The 18,666-nt window shown below is 41.9% G+C and overlaps 1 protein-coding gene across 4 annotated transcripts in view; it reads right to left on the bottom strand.

Moving 5' to 3' along the window:
* Positions 1–216: 216 nt before the first annotated feature.
* Positions 217–18,666, bottom strand: part of CYP2R1 (cytochrome P450 family 2 subfamily R member 1) — a 53,471-nt gene continuing 35,021 nt past the window's right edge. For 2 of the 4 annotated variants that reach the window (XM_090032624.1, XM_090032625.1), the window contains exon 5: positions 217–17,102. In XM_090032624.1, coding sequence (XP_089888750.1) covers positions 16,927–17,102 — 176 coding nt within the window. In that variant the 3' untranslated portion in view covers positions 217–16,926. The remainder of the gene's footprint in view (positions 17,103–18,666) is intronic. The other 2 variants (XR_016440258.1, XR_016440257.1) reach the window with 2 other exon arrangements.

The raw sequence follows: 18,666 nt of genomic DNA, 5'->3' as shown, positions 1-18,666 counted from the left end.
ACGTAATTCATTGTATTTGGCCCATCTAAGTCATTAGGAGAAGAACCTCTGAGTTAGTTTTTTCTCAGAGAGCACCTTTGCATGAGTCGTTTTGGAAAACTTATTTTTTCCTACATATGTATGTATAGTGTGTGTGTGTGTGTGTGTGTGTGTGTAGCTCCAAATTCTCCTGTTACAGCCACATCATTTTAACACACAAACAGCATCCCCAACAATGATTTATTCTAGTATACATAGAATCATAGAAAATTACGGTTGGGAGAGACCTCAGAAGGTCTAGTCCACCCCCTTGCTCAAAGCAAGACCATCCCCAAGTAGATCATCCCAGCCAAGGCTTTGTCCTGCTGGGTCTTAAAAACCTCCAAGCATGGAGAGTCCACAACTTCTCTGGGTAACCTGTTCCAGGGCTTCACAATGTTCCTAGTGAGAATTTTTTCTGTAGTACCTAACCAAAACTTTTTACTGCTTGAGACCATTGCTTCTTGTTCTGTGAGCTGCCACCACTGACAACAGTCTAGCTCCATCCTCTTTTGAACACCCCCTTCAGGTAGTTAAAGGCTGCTATTACATCCCCCCTCAGTCTTCTCTTCTCCACACTTAATGCACCCAGTTCCCTCTGCCTCTCTCTATAAGTCATGTGCCCCAGCCCCCAAACCATTTGTGTTGCCTTCCAACTGGACTCTCTCCAATTTGTCCACATCTCTGTAGTGGAGGGCCCAAACCTGGACACACAGCTCCAGATGTGGCCTCACCAGTGCTGAATAGAGGGAAAGAATCACTTCCCTTGATCTATTGCAGTGCTCCTACTAATGCACTTAGGATGCCGTTAGCCTTCCTGGAACAAGGGCATGCTGCTGGCTCATAATAAAATGTAACAATTTTAATAGAAAATTTAAACTTAAGGGTCTGCTGAAATGGAGGTGGCTGCCATCTGATTTCACAGGTAAATGCCCAGACTTGCAGTCATTTTTGCAGATGGAGCATAGCAGGCCCCCTCCCGCACCTCTGATTGGCAGAGGGGTCCCAATGGCCCCACCCCTTGCCACTGAGGGCTGTTCATCATACAGCCCTGCTGCTTGATGCTGATTAGCCAAGAGGGCTGTCCATGTGGCCCTACACCCTCAAGATTGGTGACAAGGGGAAGGGCCATATGACAGACCCCTCATAGCCAATAGGCAGCAGGGGGCAGGGCCAGCAGCCATCTTGCCATGCTGGCAGTCCCCCTACCTTTCCCAGTGGGCTGTGCAGCCAGGCCACAGCAGCCACAAGGATTGCTGGCTCCCCAGGGGGATCCAGCATTTTATTTTCAGTGAGGTTTTTTCTTTTTCTCCAGGGAGTTGCTAAAAATGCAGACCCCTTGTTTTTTTGTGGGGCCTGCCCGAAGTTGTAGTTTCTGCAAAAATTGTGAAAATGCGATTTTGGTAGGTCCTTACTTGTACTACACATTCACTCTTCACTGATCTCCCTGGAAGAAAAATTGAAACATACCGTATTAAATACTCAGTAACTTGTGTGTTCAACATTGTTGCATGTAGGCGTGAGCACCAGCTTGCATACTGTTTAGCTTTGGCTTTGCGTTAATTGTTAAAGTAGAAATACTTTAACTTAAGGATGTAAATATGAATGTGTTAATTAGTAAGTTTACTTTTGGCTCTGCTAACTAAGGCTGTGCTTAACAGAATACTGCTAATAGGGTTGGCCTAGTAGGGTTAAAAAAACTACCAGATGCTAAGAATTGGCAGTCTTTATATCTGGTGACAACGTTGTCAGAGACAAATCTCTAGTGTCTCTATACTTACTAGAGATGTAGAGCATCTTGTAGAATTAAAACCAGAAATGATAAATGTACATCCCTTTTGGTATGTGCTCACACAAAGTCTTTCCAAACTATATGAACTTTACACAGGGGCACTATTTAATCATTAAAAAAATTACATAAGGCCAATTTGGAGAGAGAGAGATTCAACAAGAACAAGTGGAAGTACTGGCATTACCACTGAAGGTGAGATCAGATGCTATTCGAAAACATGGCTGTAATTAAAAGTGGAAGTGTTTCAATTCCCCTGTGAAGGGATGCTTTTGAATATCTGGCTATGCTGCCATCAGTAATTATAAATCATTGGGTAAGACGAGCCAAACTAACATGAACGTATTATCCTTCTTTCCATCCCATCATTCCCAGTCCACTTCTGGCATCACTTCAAGACCATCAATTATTTACAGACAGTGCAGCTTATTATACCTGGTAAAAGGCACATAGATTCTCATTTTGAAGACTTCCCAATTATGAAGTGAGCTTCCAGAGGGACAGAAACTATTGGAGATTAACAATCTTTGGGAAATTTTGCAGCTTCTCCCACTTTGTGAATGATTTTTCACCATAAATGTTAGATAAAGAAATTCCTACAGCAGTCTCCCAAACCTCCCAGGAATAATGGTCACAAGCTGGCGGAGGGTAGATTTAGGCTGGATATCAGGAGGTGTTACGTCACAGTCAGGGCAGCTAGGGTCTGGAACCAGCTTCCAAGAGAAGTGGTGCAGGCTCCTACCCTGGGGGTGTTTAAGAGGAGGTTAGATGCACATCTTGCCGGGTTCGTTTGACCCCAGTACTCTTTCCATGGCAGGGGGTCGGACTAGATGATTTACTCAGGTCCCTTCCAACCCTAGAAACTATGAAACTATGGAAGAGAGTGCGTAGATTTTCACGAAGCCCCTAAGGATCCTCAGGATGCCATTCTGGGAACCACTTTGACGCTACAATGATAGATGTCATAGAAAGCAGAACAGTATGTCTGCCATATAGATTACTTAAAGAGTTTTGACAACAGAGAGCACAGCTAAAGCTAATTTAGCCTACCAAAAACAGGGTAGCCAATAAAATAGATAAAATCTGAGCTAGATAACACTATAGAACAGGGGCAACCTATAGCGCATGGGCTGGATTTAGCCTGCAGAGCCTTTTCATGTGGTCTGTAGACATGGGACTTTGGTGGCATTTGGTGCCGGGGGGGGGGCCTTGGCAGAAGTTGCTTTCCCTGTGCCAGCATGGGCAAAAGCCCCAGCAGCAGGTGGGGAAAATGTGGTGTCAGCAGGTATGAGGGGGGAAAGATGCAGTGGCAACTGGGTCCTAATGGCTGCCTACCCAACCTGAACCTTGTCAAGACCACAGTCTTAAAAGGTTACCAACTGCTATTTATACAATATTCTTCCTATTTAGTCCATTTGTTTATGCTGAAGGCTTTACAACCTGTCCTTGGGGAAATAGGGAGGCTAAGCATGAAAATTAACAAGATTTGTGTGCCAAGTATTTTTCTGCAGACTTTCTCTTCAGTGGACTCTTTCTCATTGCCTGCCTTTAGAATGAACAGAGCTAATACATAATGGGACTAATTCTTTGCATCCAGATAGAAGGAACAACGTATACAGTATGATTCTAGGGCCATGATATCTCCTGCTACCGTTAGAAGTCTCTGGATGTTATATTTGGGTACCAGACCCCCGTCAAAAAGTCCTCTGTAAAACAACTGCAGGAAAAGTGCAGAGAGAAGCATATCCCACTGTACATGGCTTTTATAGATTTAAAAGCCTTTGATACAGTTAGTCAGACCTGGTTTTACAGTTCTGAAGAAGTTTAATTTTTACCTAAACCTTGTGAAATCCTCACACAATGGCATGAAGGCAACTGTAATGTATGAAAACCAAGAGTCTAACTTGTTCAACATCAACAATGGAGTGAGACAGGGCTGTATACTGGCTTCCATATTGTTTATTTATTTCATTCCTGCTTCAACATGTGTTTCATGATGTTCAAGAGGGTGTCTATCTCGGCACTAGACATGAGGGAGGACTGTAACTCTGCAGGGTTCAGAGCTAAGACAAAGGTGAAGATCATCATCATGACCTGTTGTTTGCAGATGATACAGCCCTTGTGGCTCAGTGTTGATGCCCTACAACATCTCATTACCAAGTTCTCTGACTCATGCAAAATCTCTGGGCTAGCAATAAGCTTGAAGAAGACTGTTACCATCAGAGATCCTAGTTTTCTCTGTTTAAAAATTGCAAATTTTCTGATTTACCCCCCCATCCACATTTTTTCCATGATTAAAATTAAACACACGCGCACACCCAAAAGACTAAACACCTTTCATAATAGATGCTTGAATAAAATTCTTTGAACAAGATGGCAAGACAGGGTGACAAATGTGGAAGTGTTAAATCGTGCTGGTATGTCATTCATGGGAATGTTGATTAGTGAGAAAGACTCGGGTGACTTGGTCATGTCAAACAAATGCTGGATCACAGGATCCCAAAGAATGCGATGTACTCTGGAGCTCATAAAGGGTCTCGGCAGGCATCAAAGAACTCATGGGTGCATATACTATGCTCTGTAAAGAACACGGTGTCAGTTGACTTGACTTGCATTCTTTCCACACATTAAATGAGAATAACCCTCCTGCCTTTTGGTACGCCTTGATCTCCCCATAATCAGCTGCTTTTTCCTACTAATTGTGTATGTCCTACCCTAGACAATTGCTCTCAGCCCTTTCCCTCTACTGTTTTTAACTATTCTTTGCCTGGATTTCTGTGATCAGAGACCTGATGAAGAATGTCTTGCATTTGAAAGCTTGTCTAACTTTATCCCAGGTTTATAGTTGGTCCAGTAAGAGATATCACCCTAAGAAATGGTTGTCTTGTATAAACTAGAAGTGAGGAGCACAGCCCGTACAGAAGAGGCTACAATGTCATCAGGAAGGCTAAGGATGAGCTTAGGCACAGAAGTCATAGAAATAGATTGAAATTCAGTAATACGAAGTGCAAGGTCATGTACTTAGGGCTAATGACAAAAATTCCTGCTATAAACTACAAGCTCATCAGTTGTATATGATCAAGGAAGAGACCTAGGTGTAGTAGTCAATCACAGAATTATTATAAATCACTGCAGTGGTGTGGCCATGAAAAATGCAAATGCCATTGTAAGATATAGTAGGGCAGGTGTCTCCATCTGATTCAGGGAAGTATTATTCCCAAACTTCATCTGGAATGAAGTTTTTAATCTGGCATAAAATTTTGGTCACAAATTTAAAAAATGTATTCACATGGGGGAAAAAATTGGTTAGTAAGGAGAGTCTGAGAAATGGGGAGTCTATCTTACGAAAAAAAGACTGGAAGTACTTCTTTAGCTTAACAAAATTAAGGCTGAGAAAGGGATATGATCATTGTTATAAATAGTTTGTAAGGATACACATCCTGAGAGGAAATAATTGTTTAAACTGATGCAGAAAATCACAAGAATAGCACCAAAATAAAAGGGGTCACCTCTGTAAGAGAGGATGCCACCCCCCATCCAGCACTAGGCCTGCCAGTTGTCTCACTGGGGTTCACCTTCAGAGCTGGGTAGTTTCCACTTATGGGTAGCTCTAGGACAGTCATCTACCTTGCTTAGAGTCACTGGTCGACATCTTTGTGTCCTTTCTCTTTTATCCCTGTTAGAAGAATTGTGACATACTATTTCAAGACCACCAGCTCCACTAATTGTAAGCTTGACAGGGTCTTGAACTTTCCCCGTTCGCCATTCTTTGGATTTGGCCATGGTTACTGACAGTAGGACCCCCCCCATGAGTCAAATTTCCCCAAGCAGGGTTGCTGCACTGCTGTCTAATCCAAAAACTTGCGGCTATTCTACTTTCACCGCTTGCTAATGTTGTTGCATCATAACCTCCGTTCCTTCTGACATTGTTGGTTCTGAGCAATTGCTGCATTGAGGTTTGTAGCTGTTGCTGCTGCTCCCTAGAAGCCACTCATTGCTCTAAGATCATGGCCTGTTGGGCTGGTAGCCAGAGCCTACTCAATGTCTATGCTAGCAGGTCGTGACCCAAATAAGGGTTGCAGGAGCAATTCTAGCGGTGCTACACAGAAAAGACAAGCTGCACACATGCCGGGAGCTCCCCCACCCCTGGACCACTGCACTCTGATCCCAGCACCAGGGTGCAGAAAAAAAAATTGGGAATCACTGGCCTAGGCCCCTTCACCCAGACTTCTGGGAAGGATATTCTACTTTGAGTACAAGAATGAGGAGGTAAAGAGGTAGTGGTCTCCCACTCTCTTCAGGAGACTGACAGTCTTATTCCTTCACCAGTGCTTTGCCACTCCACTTCAGATGAGTTTACTCAAAATAGTTCTTAGCTTCTATAGCAGCTATCTCTTTGCACCTGGGTGCAGGCAGTTTTAGCTCTTCACTCTTAAAAGTCTATTTTAAAGGGACATTATTGACTCAAAAAATCACATTTATATCTAAAAATGTGCTTACTCTGGGCACAAGAACACCTATAATGCTTATAATTGAAAGAAGCTAGTGAAAAAGACATTTTTCTTTTTTCAATTTGTTCACTCTGCACATTTGACAGCACTTTGTATGAAGCCTGTTTCAATATTTCCTCTTTTCCTATTCTTTGTGCTTTCTGGAAGGGATCAAAAGGGAGAGGACATTCTCATTCCCCTTTTGTATCTTTTTAAGCTCAAGATATGTTACTTTAAAGGTTACTATGTTGGGCAACTCTTCAGTTTTTTTAAGGTATGTCTGCTTTCTCAATGTTGTTAGAACTAGGCAGACCCAGTAGTGGAAGCGGTGACTTTCTGCAAATTGCCACATTTCAGGAGTCGCTATGCCAGTGACATTTTCCTGCTAAGAGTAACATCCCTAATAGATTAAATTCATTAAAATAATGGACCAAAGCAAGCATATGCAGACTAATTCAATAGATCTTAATGCATAGCTAACTATAACCACAACAAAGTGTATAGCTTTCTGCCCATGAAAATTTGTGTAAGATATATAGCATATATAGTAATATAAAATGGAATAGACTTATTCTATTACTATTTTTAGATGCTGAACTCTGTGGTTCAAATTACTAGTATATAAGACCTTTATAAAAAGTTCTCAAACCAAAAAACTGAAAGGTTACAACAGCTGGAATGCAATGCTTTTGTCTACACAGATCCTACAGTATGTGTTGTGTGCACGAGCCTAGACTTTTGTAGCTAACTGTGTCTGTTTGGTTTGTAAGCCTTCTTGTATAACCTATTACAGGATATGTGTAAAAGGTGGGTTAACTTGAACAAGAAGCCTTTACAAACCAAAGCTACAAAACCATTCAGTTCCTTCAGTTCCTTGAGAGAAAGTAAGGTTGTGGGATCTATGTGGAAAAAGCATCCTGAAAACGCCAGTTACTGGTAGGTAAATAACTTCCCTTTGTTTGAATATTTGTTTAAGAAGCTCCAACTATAAGAGTGACCATTGGTTCTCTCTCAAGGAAGCAGGAAATGGGAGCCTCATCTATGAGATAAATGACAACCGTCCAACAGCCCCAGCAAATGGGTATCTGATGAGAAGAGATCAGAATGAAGTGGTGACTGGTAAATGTACGGACCAAATTTCAAGAAATTGCCTTAAAAAATCTCAGAAATATAGGGACTCCCTAAACCAAGGTGTGTTGCAGTCCTTTCAAGGGTGCCAAAGGATGCCATGTAATGGTGGCACTGGTAGGTGTGCAAATACAATTCACAAGATAAACCCAAGGATTTCATACTCTTTAAAAAAATATTCTCACCTGCTCTGGACTTTCTGAGTTCTTTGCAACAGAATTGCTCTATTACTTTCCAGGAGTCAGAAAACAAAACCCAAACAAACAAAAAACCTGAGAAGATTTAAAGCTGGCATTTTCTAAGAGGTGCCCAGTGTTTAAGAATAGGTATTTAGAGTCTAAAACAGGTTTGAGAACCACTGCTTTAAAATACACTTCAGAGTCCTGGCAGTGCCCTCTACCTTGAGAGGAAAAAGATAGGTTTTTTTAATGAACAAAAAATCTTATACAATTTAAGCAATATTGCTGACATAACGTTAAAGGACGCACTATAGCTCAGCCAACATTATCTCTTTAGTTATATGGTCTCTGGTAAATTCAAAGGAAGTCTGGGAAGGGGAGGAATACTTCATCTTATTTTAGAGAGATCAGCATGGAAAAAGCATCATTTAATAGGCCAACATGATTAAAACTGTCAGAGGTAGAGGTCAACATTTACAAATATAAGTGCTGAGTCCCCACGGCTTTTTATATGTACTTGAGAATTACCATACAGTCAAGGTTTCTTTTAAATCAGAGCCACTTGTTTTAGGTGACTATATATAGATTTAATAGACTGATTAGGTAACCAGTTTTTAAACACATTGCCAGAGTGAGCTGTTATTTTCCACTTATTTAGGAACGTGCATGTGAAACCGCTCTCTTCCTCAGCATACCTGATCTGGTGTAACACACTCGTATTTAAATTCGGCGTGTCTGTACAAGGTGGAGAAAGAAAACTGCTTTCTCTTGTAAAAGAGGAGATAGTATTATTAGCAGTAATATTTAAAAAGAAAAGGAAAATGAGGAATATATACAACAACAAAAAAAAGAAAAAAAAGGAAAACTTGGACCTTAAATCACTGGTGAGCCCATTGGTTTCACTGAAATACCAGATTCAGGTTGTTCTGAATATGGCTGAATGGGAACAGCTTATATGATTAAGCATTCTGAGGGTTGCAGTGGACAATAAGCTGAACATGAGCCAACAAGTGTGCTCTTACTGCCAAGAAGCCTAACAGCATACTGGGCTGCATGTGTAGGAGTTGCCAGCAGATCGAGGGAAGTGATTATTCATGAATATTCAGCATTGGTGAGACCACATCTGGAGTACTGTGTCCAGTTTTGCCCCTCCCCCCATTACAGAACAGATGTGAATGAGTTGGAGAAAGTCCACAACGGAGGGCAACAATAATGATTAGAGGGCTGGGGCACGTGACATGAGGAGAGGCTGCGGGAGCTGGGTTTATTTAGTCTGGAGGAGGGAAGACTGGGCTGGGGGGGACAGGGATTTAATAGGAGCCTTCAACTATGTGAAGCGAGGTTACAAAGAGGATGGAGCTGGACTGTTCTCAGTGGCGGCAGATGACAGAACAAGGACCAGTGGTCTCAAGTTGCAGCCAGGGAAGTTTAGGTTAGATATTAGGAAAAACTTTCTCACTAGGAGGGTAATAAAGTACTGGAACAGGCTACCCAGAGAGTTTGTGGACTCTCCATCCTTGGAGGTTTTTAAGACCCAGCTAGACAAAACTTTGGCTGCAATGATCTAGTTGGGGCTGGTCCTGCTTTGAGCAGAAGGTTGAACCAGATGATCTCCTGAGGTCCCTTCCAGGCCTACCTTCCTATGATACTATGATTCCCTATATGAATCAGTCTGTGTGTTTAAGTGACCACAAACTCCACTTTGAAATATAAGTGGTTTGTTCCTCTGCCTACTTACTTGAGTGGGAGAAAGCTTGGTGAATTAATGACGTCACCCAGATGGAGTAGTAACTGGATTTTGCAATGCTTGAGACAGGTTGTTTCTGGAACTGACATTTTTTAAAATTCCAGCAGGACCAATGCCATTGTAAGAGACAGGTAATCAGAGTCCCCTTGACCATAAACTGGAGAAGTTTTTGGTGCCTCATTTGAATTGATATGTAAAAATATGTATCATCCTATGGCGGCTAAGAACAAGCTGCTTCCACATTTGCTTTAGCTGAGCTTGATTATTTCCTATTTAAATTTCTTGTATAGCTTGTACATTTCCAGCCATGCATCAATGTAAACCTTCTCCTTTTTGTGATAATCTGATCTCTCAAGGGTAGCAAGGAATTAATTGGCCTCATCTGGATCGATGAGTCAAGAGTGAGTCACTGATGGCTTTTTGGCTGGATCACAAGCTTTGGAGGTAATTTGAGAAACCAGATATACCCTGTACCTTTAGATTATTTTTGAGGGATATATTGGTTTTGTTGCAGAACTACTGATTTTTGCAACCTTCCTAAATCCAGACGTTCATCCCCTCGGATTCTTGAAGAACAGGCAGAAAGACCGATGTTGCTCTCGAAATGCTTGGACTGAACCCTGACTCCACTTGTGTCCAATAGAAAAAGCCACCTCTGCATTTCAAGCTTTCAGGTACGTAAGAGATCTACAAAAAAGACAAATTTTGTGCTTTGCTGCTTATGTTTTTATTCTTTCCCAGAATTTCTGTTGAACGGTATCACTGCTTTAGCTTTAACTAGTCCATTAGTACGTGATTCAAAAATAACCAGCAAAAGGAATGGGCTCAAGATCCTTAGATCTTATAGCTTCCTGCAAAGAGAAAAGCAATAAAGGTGATGTAATGACTTCAGTGAATACTGTGAACAGCTTGCCATACTAGTTATGGCAAGAATAAAAGAAGCTACTTTTACAACTTACATTTTTCATTGTTTTCTTTCTCTTTCTGGGCTGTCCTAGGTATTATAAGGTGAAGTCTGGCATCTGATGGGTATTTGGCATTGATCAGACTGGGGTGCTTCATTTAGAATATGAAGCAAAACTACTGTCATGGGAAGAAAAACAATAAGGACTCTACTGCTCCTTGTACAGAGTCCCTACTCTTCCATGATCCCACTGTAGAGATTATGTCCACCAAGAAGCATAAGACACCCCACACAATTCAAGATGCTGCACTTCTGTTGCTCTGCCTGCTCCTCCAAGAATCCTTTGGAACAAACTCACTAGTAAATAGAATCAATAGCACTGTCCATGCCATATTAAGCTGTCTTGAGGCTTGTGAGGGAAACATAGTTTTTGAAATGGGTCCACAGATTTCAAGGAAGCGCTATGGTTAGGGTGACCATATGGCCCAGCAACCCAGGACAGTCCCAGCTTCCATAGTCCAGTCCCAGTTGGTTGGTCGGCACGGTGCATTGGGCAGGCACCACTGCTGCTATGCAGGAATGAGGCGGACTGGAGCAGGATGATGTCTGCTCCAGTACGCCCACTTTGCTCGCACGTAGTAGCAATGGTGCCTGCCTGGCTGCCTGCCTGGCCGTCTGCCTGGTGCACCATGACACTTTGTGTCCCCACTGGACTTTGCTTCAGGACTTTTGGCCAATTAGCTGGGACTGAACTATGGAAGCTGGGACTGCCCCAGTTTGCCTAGGATGTAAGGCCACTCTACCTATGGTTCCTTCTGGGTGGATGAAGTACAAGCAGTTTTCTGTCATATTTAAGACGCTAACATTATTCTTCCTGACTTTGACCCAGTCCTGGGAGTTGAGGCTTGCAAACTTTTCATGAAGCAGGGGGTTCAAGCCAGTTGATTAGGTTCACAGGCAAGGCAAAGTAAGTTGGACTTCCTTGGTAGGACCCTCCCATTTGCGTATGTGTTGTGTAGCCATGAGGCTTCTGAAAAGCTCTGAAGGTACCTTCAAGGTACGCTCTTGTTAACTTGGCGCAGGAGTGGCTTCTCCTTTTCCATTCTGGAGCCTCCCAAATGTTTATCTTCTATGTGCTGCTCAGGCTGAAAGACAGAAAGAAGCCATGTTGGGTCAAACATAGATATTTTAAGACATTTCCTAACACTTCTCCTATTTCTGGACAGGCTATTTGCCAGTGTGAGCCATAGACATTTCTGAAAGCAAATGCACTTACCATTATGTATTTTGCCTGCTGTTCTTATCAGTCCCTCAGACCTTCAGTCCCAAAAACGAGCAGAAATGGCATAACAAACTATGGCCTCATCTGGCAGCACTTTCATAAGGGGTGTATTACTCCCTTCAAGAAAGAGATGAATGGCTCCTTTGTGTATCACATTACAGACCATTCCATAGTGCAGGAGTAACCCTCTCAGACTTGTTCTTTCTGCCTCATATTGAAGACCTTCCACCACAAGCCAAAAAGAATGGTGCACGTGAAAAGATCTGAGAAGAGCAAGTCTGGCAGATCAGTCCTGGAGGAGAGACAGCATCAAATGTTGAAGCAAAGGCATTAGCAGCTACTGGGGAAGGAAGTGGTAAAAACTAGTGGAAGCATGAACATTTCTTTTGGGAGATGGAGCAACTGAGCATAAGATGGACCAACAGGTATTTCAACAACTGTACTTGGCTGTACTGCACAGAGGTGAATGTGTTATGCAAATGGCATAAATACTAGCTTTAGCTTAGGTAAATAACATGGAGGTAGACTTTTACCTATTGCCTTAATCTTGTGTATTATCTTGATGTATTTTCTTGAGTTTTGCACTGCCTTAAGAAACTCCATTTTGTATTGCTCTGTAGCTTGACATAAGTGCTGTACCTTTCATTCCTTTGTATGCTGTGTGGGTGAGAGTGTGTTTGTGGAAAAGGAAAACACCAGGTGGCAACTGATTGAAGAATGCAGACGGATAAAAGACCAAAACAAGAAGAATCCGCCCCAGAACAGTGAGAAAACAACTTCAAACAACCTTCGAGGAGGAACACAGTGATAACACAGCAGAAGCCCAGAGGACTGGATGAACTGACAAGACTATAAAGATGGGGTGAGACGTGGATTTTGGGCCTTGTTCTGTATAACATTCTGGAGCACCGGTTCACCTGATGAGATGGACCGACAGAAGCCTGGCTTCTACTCGTGATCAACTTAGCTGCCATTAAGTTGACTCGAGCACCGATGAGACTGGTAACATATACCAGTGCAGAACAGAAATTGGGGCAAGTGTGTGTGTGTACTAAGCACTTAATCAATAAACGCGACATCTTGCCTTGTCCCCTCTTACAAAGGTCTTGCTCTTTATTTTCAGCTAATTGGTTAAAAAATGCTCACTAGACCCAAGAATTTTACTCACACCTACCCAGACTCTTGAGGCTAGTCAGAGGTGAAGCCTTCTTCCCATGGGAGGAAAGAAAGAAACTTACCCTCAATCTACGTTTTTATTGCACTGCACCACACTTTTTACAGGAGAGTTGGGGGAGAAAAGATAACGTGGGGCTAAAAGGCACCAAGTATTATTACTGCTAAATACGCCCTCTGCACTTTTGGTCATTGTTTTAGGTCATTGCTTCAGTGGTTCTGCCCCATCTTGTCTATGGCTTATTTGGTTGGTTGCCATCCTTTTGTTGGTATGCTGCATTTTGTCACATATATGTCCCTGAATATAACACACCCTCTACTTCAAGGAAAGAAAAAAAATCTTTCCTTGGAGCATAGGTAAGTACCTGAGGTCTGGGGTCTCCAGGGCTTGGGAGCTGGAGGCCAGGGCTGGGGGGCCTCACATGGGAGCTGGAATCATAGAAGTGTCATAGAAGTAGGGTCACAAGAGACCTTGTAGATCTTCCAAGTCCGACCCCCTGCATTGGCCCCAACTGTGTGGGCTTGTCTGATCCGGCCATGCCAGTGCTAGACCTGCATGGCAGAACCCAATCTGGTTACAGCAGAGCTGGGACTACATGGTGTTGCCCAATCTGGCTGCAGTGGGGTTAGGTGCTGTACCCAATCCAGTCATCGTGGCACTGGGGTTTATGCTACAGGGCTGGGGCCTGTACAGCAGGCCAAGCTGATTTGACTGAAGAGGGCTGGGAGCCGTGTGACAGGACCTGATCTGGCAATTGCAGGGCAGAGCCCAATCCACCCACAGTGGTGCTGAGTCCAACCCAGCTTGTGGTGGAAGGTCTTCAACAGCCCTGGAGCCAGCATGTTGTCCCAGACTACATGCAACAGGTCCGACCTGGCACGTGACTCCAGAGATAGGTGCAGAATCCAGCTGCAGGCCACTCCTGAATGCTAGCCGAATTTGGTACAATTTTGGAGAGGACTGTTTCCCAGGGGCAAGGCATTTGGTGGCAGGGGACACAGCAATTAATACTTCTGCTACTCTGCCTCCTGCCCAAATGTCCAGACCCATGAGGAGCTTTTGGCTCGCATAGAATGTGGACTGCATTTTCCCCAGATGGTTTTGAGGGAAAAAATGTGAGAGCTGTTATGTGAGAAATTATGGTATTTTAGTTGAGTGGCAGATTTAGTTCAGTGGTAGATTTTGCTAAATCTACCTATTGTTTTCATTTAATTCTACATGCAGTCTATTTGTAGTAGTCTATTGTACTCATTATGAAGTTGAATTTGGTAAATTGTACATTTTTTGTGCTCAGATACAATGTGCCTCATGTTCAGATTAACTTTGCACCTCTTATTCTTCATGTTTTTTTCCCTTTTGATTAATTTTAGTTTATAGCTCTTTACTAAAGCTTTGTATTACTAATGTTAGTTTAGTAAATAAGTTCCATGCTAGCTATAGTGCATGTATGTATTCAGTGTTCTGGTCTGAGGGTCTCTCAACAAGATTTCTTGAAGCAGTAAAGCAAATAATCAGACTCCTAAGATATAAAAAGCTTTCTTAGGCTATGTAGAACTATGCCTCACAACTAAGTGGCTAGATGAAATCACCACAGAAGGCACTTAAAGAAGTCTCACCTATCCAACCACCTTGAATAAGCTTTCAGAAGCTAAGCAGAATCGTGGTTGGTGACATTCAATGATGCACTATTGTACCTCCCATAAAGGCCATTTGGGACAAATGGATCAATGAATCTTAAAAATGCACTCAGGAAGAGCCCTGATGTTCTCCTTGAAACTTCCTGAAGCAACATGGATTCAAAGAGTTAGCTGAAAAAAGTACTTTATTTATAAATGGCTTTGGCTGAGAGCAGGCAGCAGTGCCCTCCATATAATGACAGTAAGGTACATGAGTTTAGGAAGCTAAGTCCCAGCAACAAGACATCTGTGTATGGTGTGGCAGGCCCCTCTGAATGGGCACACTTCTCTGCAGAGTGAAATGACAGATTTGGAGAGAGGAGAGGTTTAATACTCACCTTGGTCCTCAGCATTTCTTGTCTTCAGCACTTAGTAACAGCACTAGGGGGCTCCCCCTTCCACATGTACACTGTTTTGGATCCCAGTCTGAGGTGCCTTGGAGCATGACCTACATAGCACAAAGTTATGCTATACGGACATACCCCAAAGAAGCACTCTGTATATTAGCTCTTAAACTGGAAGACGTATAACTATGGCATTTTGCCTGGACTATTTCAACCTCTTGAAATGCAGGGTTAATTACCCTGGGTACAGTGCTACACTTAACATAGCTATATGCCTTTTGGTTCCATAGCTACCATGCACAGAACCAGGTTGTGATACCTCTGCATGGTGCTGACTTGCACTGTACAGGTACACCCTAACTCTTCCCATGCATTATACTGAGACTCTAAGAAAATGCTAAGAATCTAAAAGACTGAGAGTCTAAGAATCTAGTGCCTATGAGACACTAGATTCCACTCCAAAGGCCAAGTCCCACTTTCAATCTAGCCTAAGGTAATCATTACTCCAGACATGCCTAAGATCACCCCCAAGTTGACCCAACTATAAAAGTGTACATGGTTGTTTGGCTTGCAGTTGGAAAAAGCTGTATGTGATGATAGCCACAGGACTGTCTTACATGCTGTTAGCTACAGAAACTTATGTGTTTTCTCCACACTAGCCTCACAGGTGGCTTGCTTCAGGTGGACTTTTAACTTAGTATCTAATATAGTTGATTTCTTTTCAATTGTGTTGGTAGAGTGTTTCATGGGAAATTTCATCCTTATGTTTGGGGTGAATGTCATATGCTCAGATACTATGGTAAAGGATGTGATATGAACACCAGTAAAAAGTCTATTGATAGAAAATCTATTAGGTTATATAACAGAATTCTAGCAAGGAAAACCCCATAATTTAAACTGCCTGCACTTGGTATGAAAAAGAGAAACTGACCCCAAGCAGTAATATTAGACTAACAAATGACCCTGCATGAGAATATGACTGACCTGTATATTATTCCTCAGAGTGAAAGAAAATGAAGCAGAAAGTCAGCATTTAACTCAGCAGATATGCATCATAGTAGCTGGAATACTAAATGCACATATACTGTCTAGTTTTCTGAATAACAAGAAAATTAAAGTGTTCATTATTATTTTATTATTGTTATTATTGGGCTGCTCTAGAGGGATCCAATCATGAAGTAGGACCATAGAGTGATTGGTACTGTACATACACACACAAAAAGAATGGCCTCTTGCCTAAAAAGTTTGTAATATAAGTCTAAGATGAACTATACCAGGTGGACAAAAAGACACAGGAGCACAAAGTAATAATAAAATCCTTGTCAGAATAATATGCAACCATTAATGCGTAACTACTGTTGTTTTTTGTAGGCATCACACAGTGGAGTTTTAAAAACAATCTGAACAAGACAATGAGGTGTAAATGGAAAACTTCTTCGAAGGGAGACAGGATGGCATGGGAAGAACCATGGAGGTACTTTTGTTTGAAATCATGGACTGTCAAGTGGTGGAAAACAGTCAACCTCCTGACAGTGTAGATAGAATAAATAGAATAAAAACAAGCCTTAAAAGTTAAGATGTGTAGTTATTTGATGAAGTGGAAAATGAAGAGAACTTGAAAGATGCAAAAAGCAGGGTGATGTGCTCAAAGTAAGAAACCAGAAAATAATCTTTGCAGTAGTGAAGACTGATGTGAATGGACCAGAAGGAATTTGTCAAAGCTGGAGGACACACACTGAATTAAGAATCATCTACTTTGAAAGGATTTTTATAAAAACAGTTTGGGGTTTTACATTTTAATAAAGGACTATAAAGAAAATTTTTGTTTTTAATACAAAATATATTAATGAAGTTTTTTTAAACCTTTGCAGGTGGATTATAATGATAAATTTTTCAAAAGTTGAAATGAGATGCCAAGTTGGTTTTAGAAATGAGTGAAGAATCTTTAAAAGTATCAGGAGTAATACATTCTGCCTTTCTGTGTAACCGTGTAAGAAGAGAAACATAAATCTATACGTAAGACAGAATTTATTTTCAAGTCCTCCAATTTATTCCTCAGAATTCATCTGGTGAGAGTGGATTTACAAATGAAAAAAAATGGGGCCAGACTCACAACTGCTGTTAACTGGTGTAGTTCCATACATGTAATGGAGCTAGGCCAATTTACATCAGCTGAAAGTCTAGGCCACTTTTCTTCAACGTCTTTCAGCACAGATGAGGTATGGCTGTGGCTGTAATGTCATTCCCAACCTTGGTTTGAGATCTGGAATCAAATTATGTGGAAAATGAAGGTGAAACCGTTGAAGTAATGAAGTGAAAAACAAATACATTTCCATTCTGGCCAGCTGTTCCCCAAGACAGTGTCTTCTTCCTGAATAGGGAAAAATTAGGCAAATTATATTTTAAAAATTAAATTAATCAATTTTCACTTATACTTCAGAGAACAAGTATCTCCTGTGTCTAGTCTAAATGGAGCCCTTTGGACATAATTATTCTGTTCCCCAGGAAAGGACAGGTGGTTGATATAGTAAGAGGCATGTTTTAAAAAGTTCTGTAATTTTTTAAAACACAAGCTTTACCAGTTCTCATTCAGTTGTCTCTATTTAGGAAAAAGCCGTAAAGGTGAAAAGAATTTTGCAGAACACAAAAGAATTGTTTGTGTCGTGCGGTTCTAGGCTAAAACATTCTGGAAAATGACATTGAAGGTTTTCATGTTTGTCTCAGTAATTTCACATTGCCCATGTAAAAGTCTATTGACAAGCATTATTACTTGGCTATTATTCATAGACATTAGTGGAAGGATTTAAATAGGACAGGCTGATGGCTTTATATATTAAATCCCATTTCATGTATAACTGGCAGTATGAAATAAAGGGACTTGTGGAAAAAAGTAGATAAAGGACAATGAAATCTGGCATAGCAGATGGAACAGAGGCAAAAGGCAATAAAATACATGAGTGTGTACATAATAAGATGTTAAGCTAAGTAAGAAGCAATCCATAAAAAGGGACTTGGGGAGCTGAGAATATGTCTACATAGCATAATGCAGGACTGCATAGGGAGATGAACTTGCTTGGGTAGTGCAGCACTCAGTGCAAGTTAACTAGCAGATGAGACAAGCACCATGCTAAATGGACAGACTGCTTCCAATGCTTCAGACTGCAGGCATCTCCAGAAGTACTCAGGCTTTCTGCTATGTAGACATCGTACAAAGTAGACACCTGACCCCTCAAGAGAAATCCAGAACTGAATAAGGTGCCTAGACCCCCTAAATAGTGCATAGAGAAATTTAGGGGCATCCGAATGGAATCCAAGTCAGCTTCCTGAATAGGGAGCCACCTATAATTACTACTTTCAATGTGCAGCCTCTTAAAGCTAACCACGAGGAAACACTGGGGGCATCTACACAAGAAATTAGTGCAACACAATAAACTCTGGCATAATTTGTACTGGAGTTTATTGCTCCCAGGCGCAGTTTACATGTGTGCACAGGACTGCAGTACACTGAGCTGGGGTAGCACAGCCACAGCTGGCAGGCAGCCCCAGGGGTCAGCTTGTCAGACCAGAGCTACTCCACCTTGGCTCAACACTGTGGAGGGACTCACTGGGGCACAAGGGTGCTACGGTGCAGGACTAGCCATCAAGCAGCCCCCGTGTTGTAGCCCCCTTGTGCCCCAGCCAGCCCTGGTCATTGCCTACACATGCACTGCTGCACAGAAAATAACTCTGCTGTAAGATAGTACTGGTCAGGCAGTGTTATGACAGAGTTAATTAATGAGTTAATTAATTTACTCCAGCCTAACAGCTCCACATGTGTAGACAGAGATGCTTTACTGCAGAGCTAATCAGTCTACTGTGTAGTAAGCATCTCATGTAGATGACCCCACTAAGTACATGAATGTCTATGTACTATGTGAATGTGCAGCTGTCACTCA

Source organism: Crocodylus siamensis, chromosome 2 (genome assembly GCF_052110815.1).
Source record: "Crocodylus siamensis isolate JL-2025a chromosome 2, ASM5211081v1, whole genome shotgun sequence".
Lineage (NCBI taxonomy): Eukaryota > Metazoa > Chordata > Crocodylia > Crocodylidae > Crocodylus > Crocodylus siamensis.
This window is presented reverse-complemented; position numbering and strand designations above follow the sequence as displayed.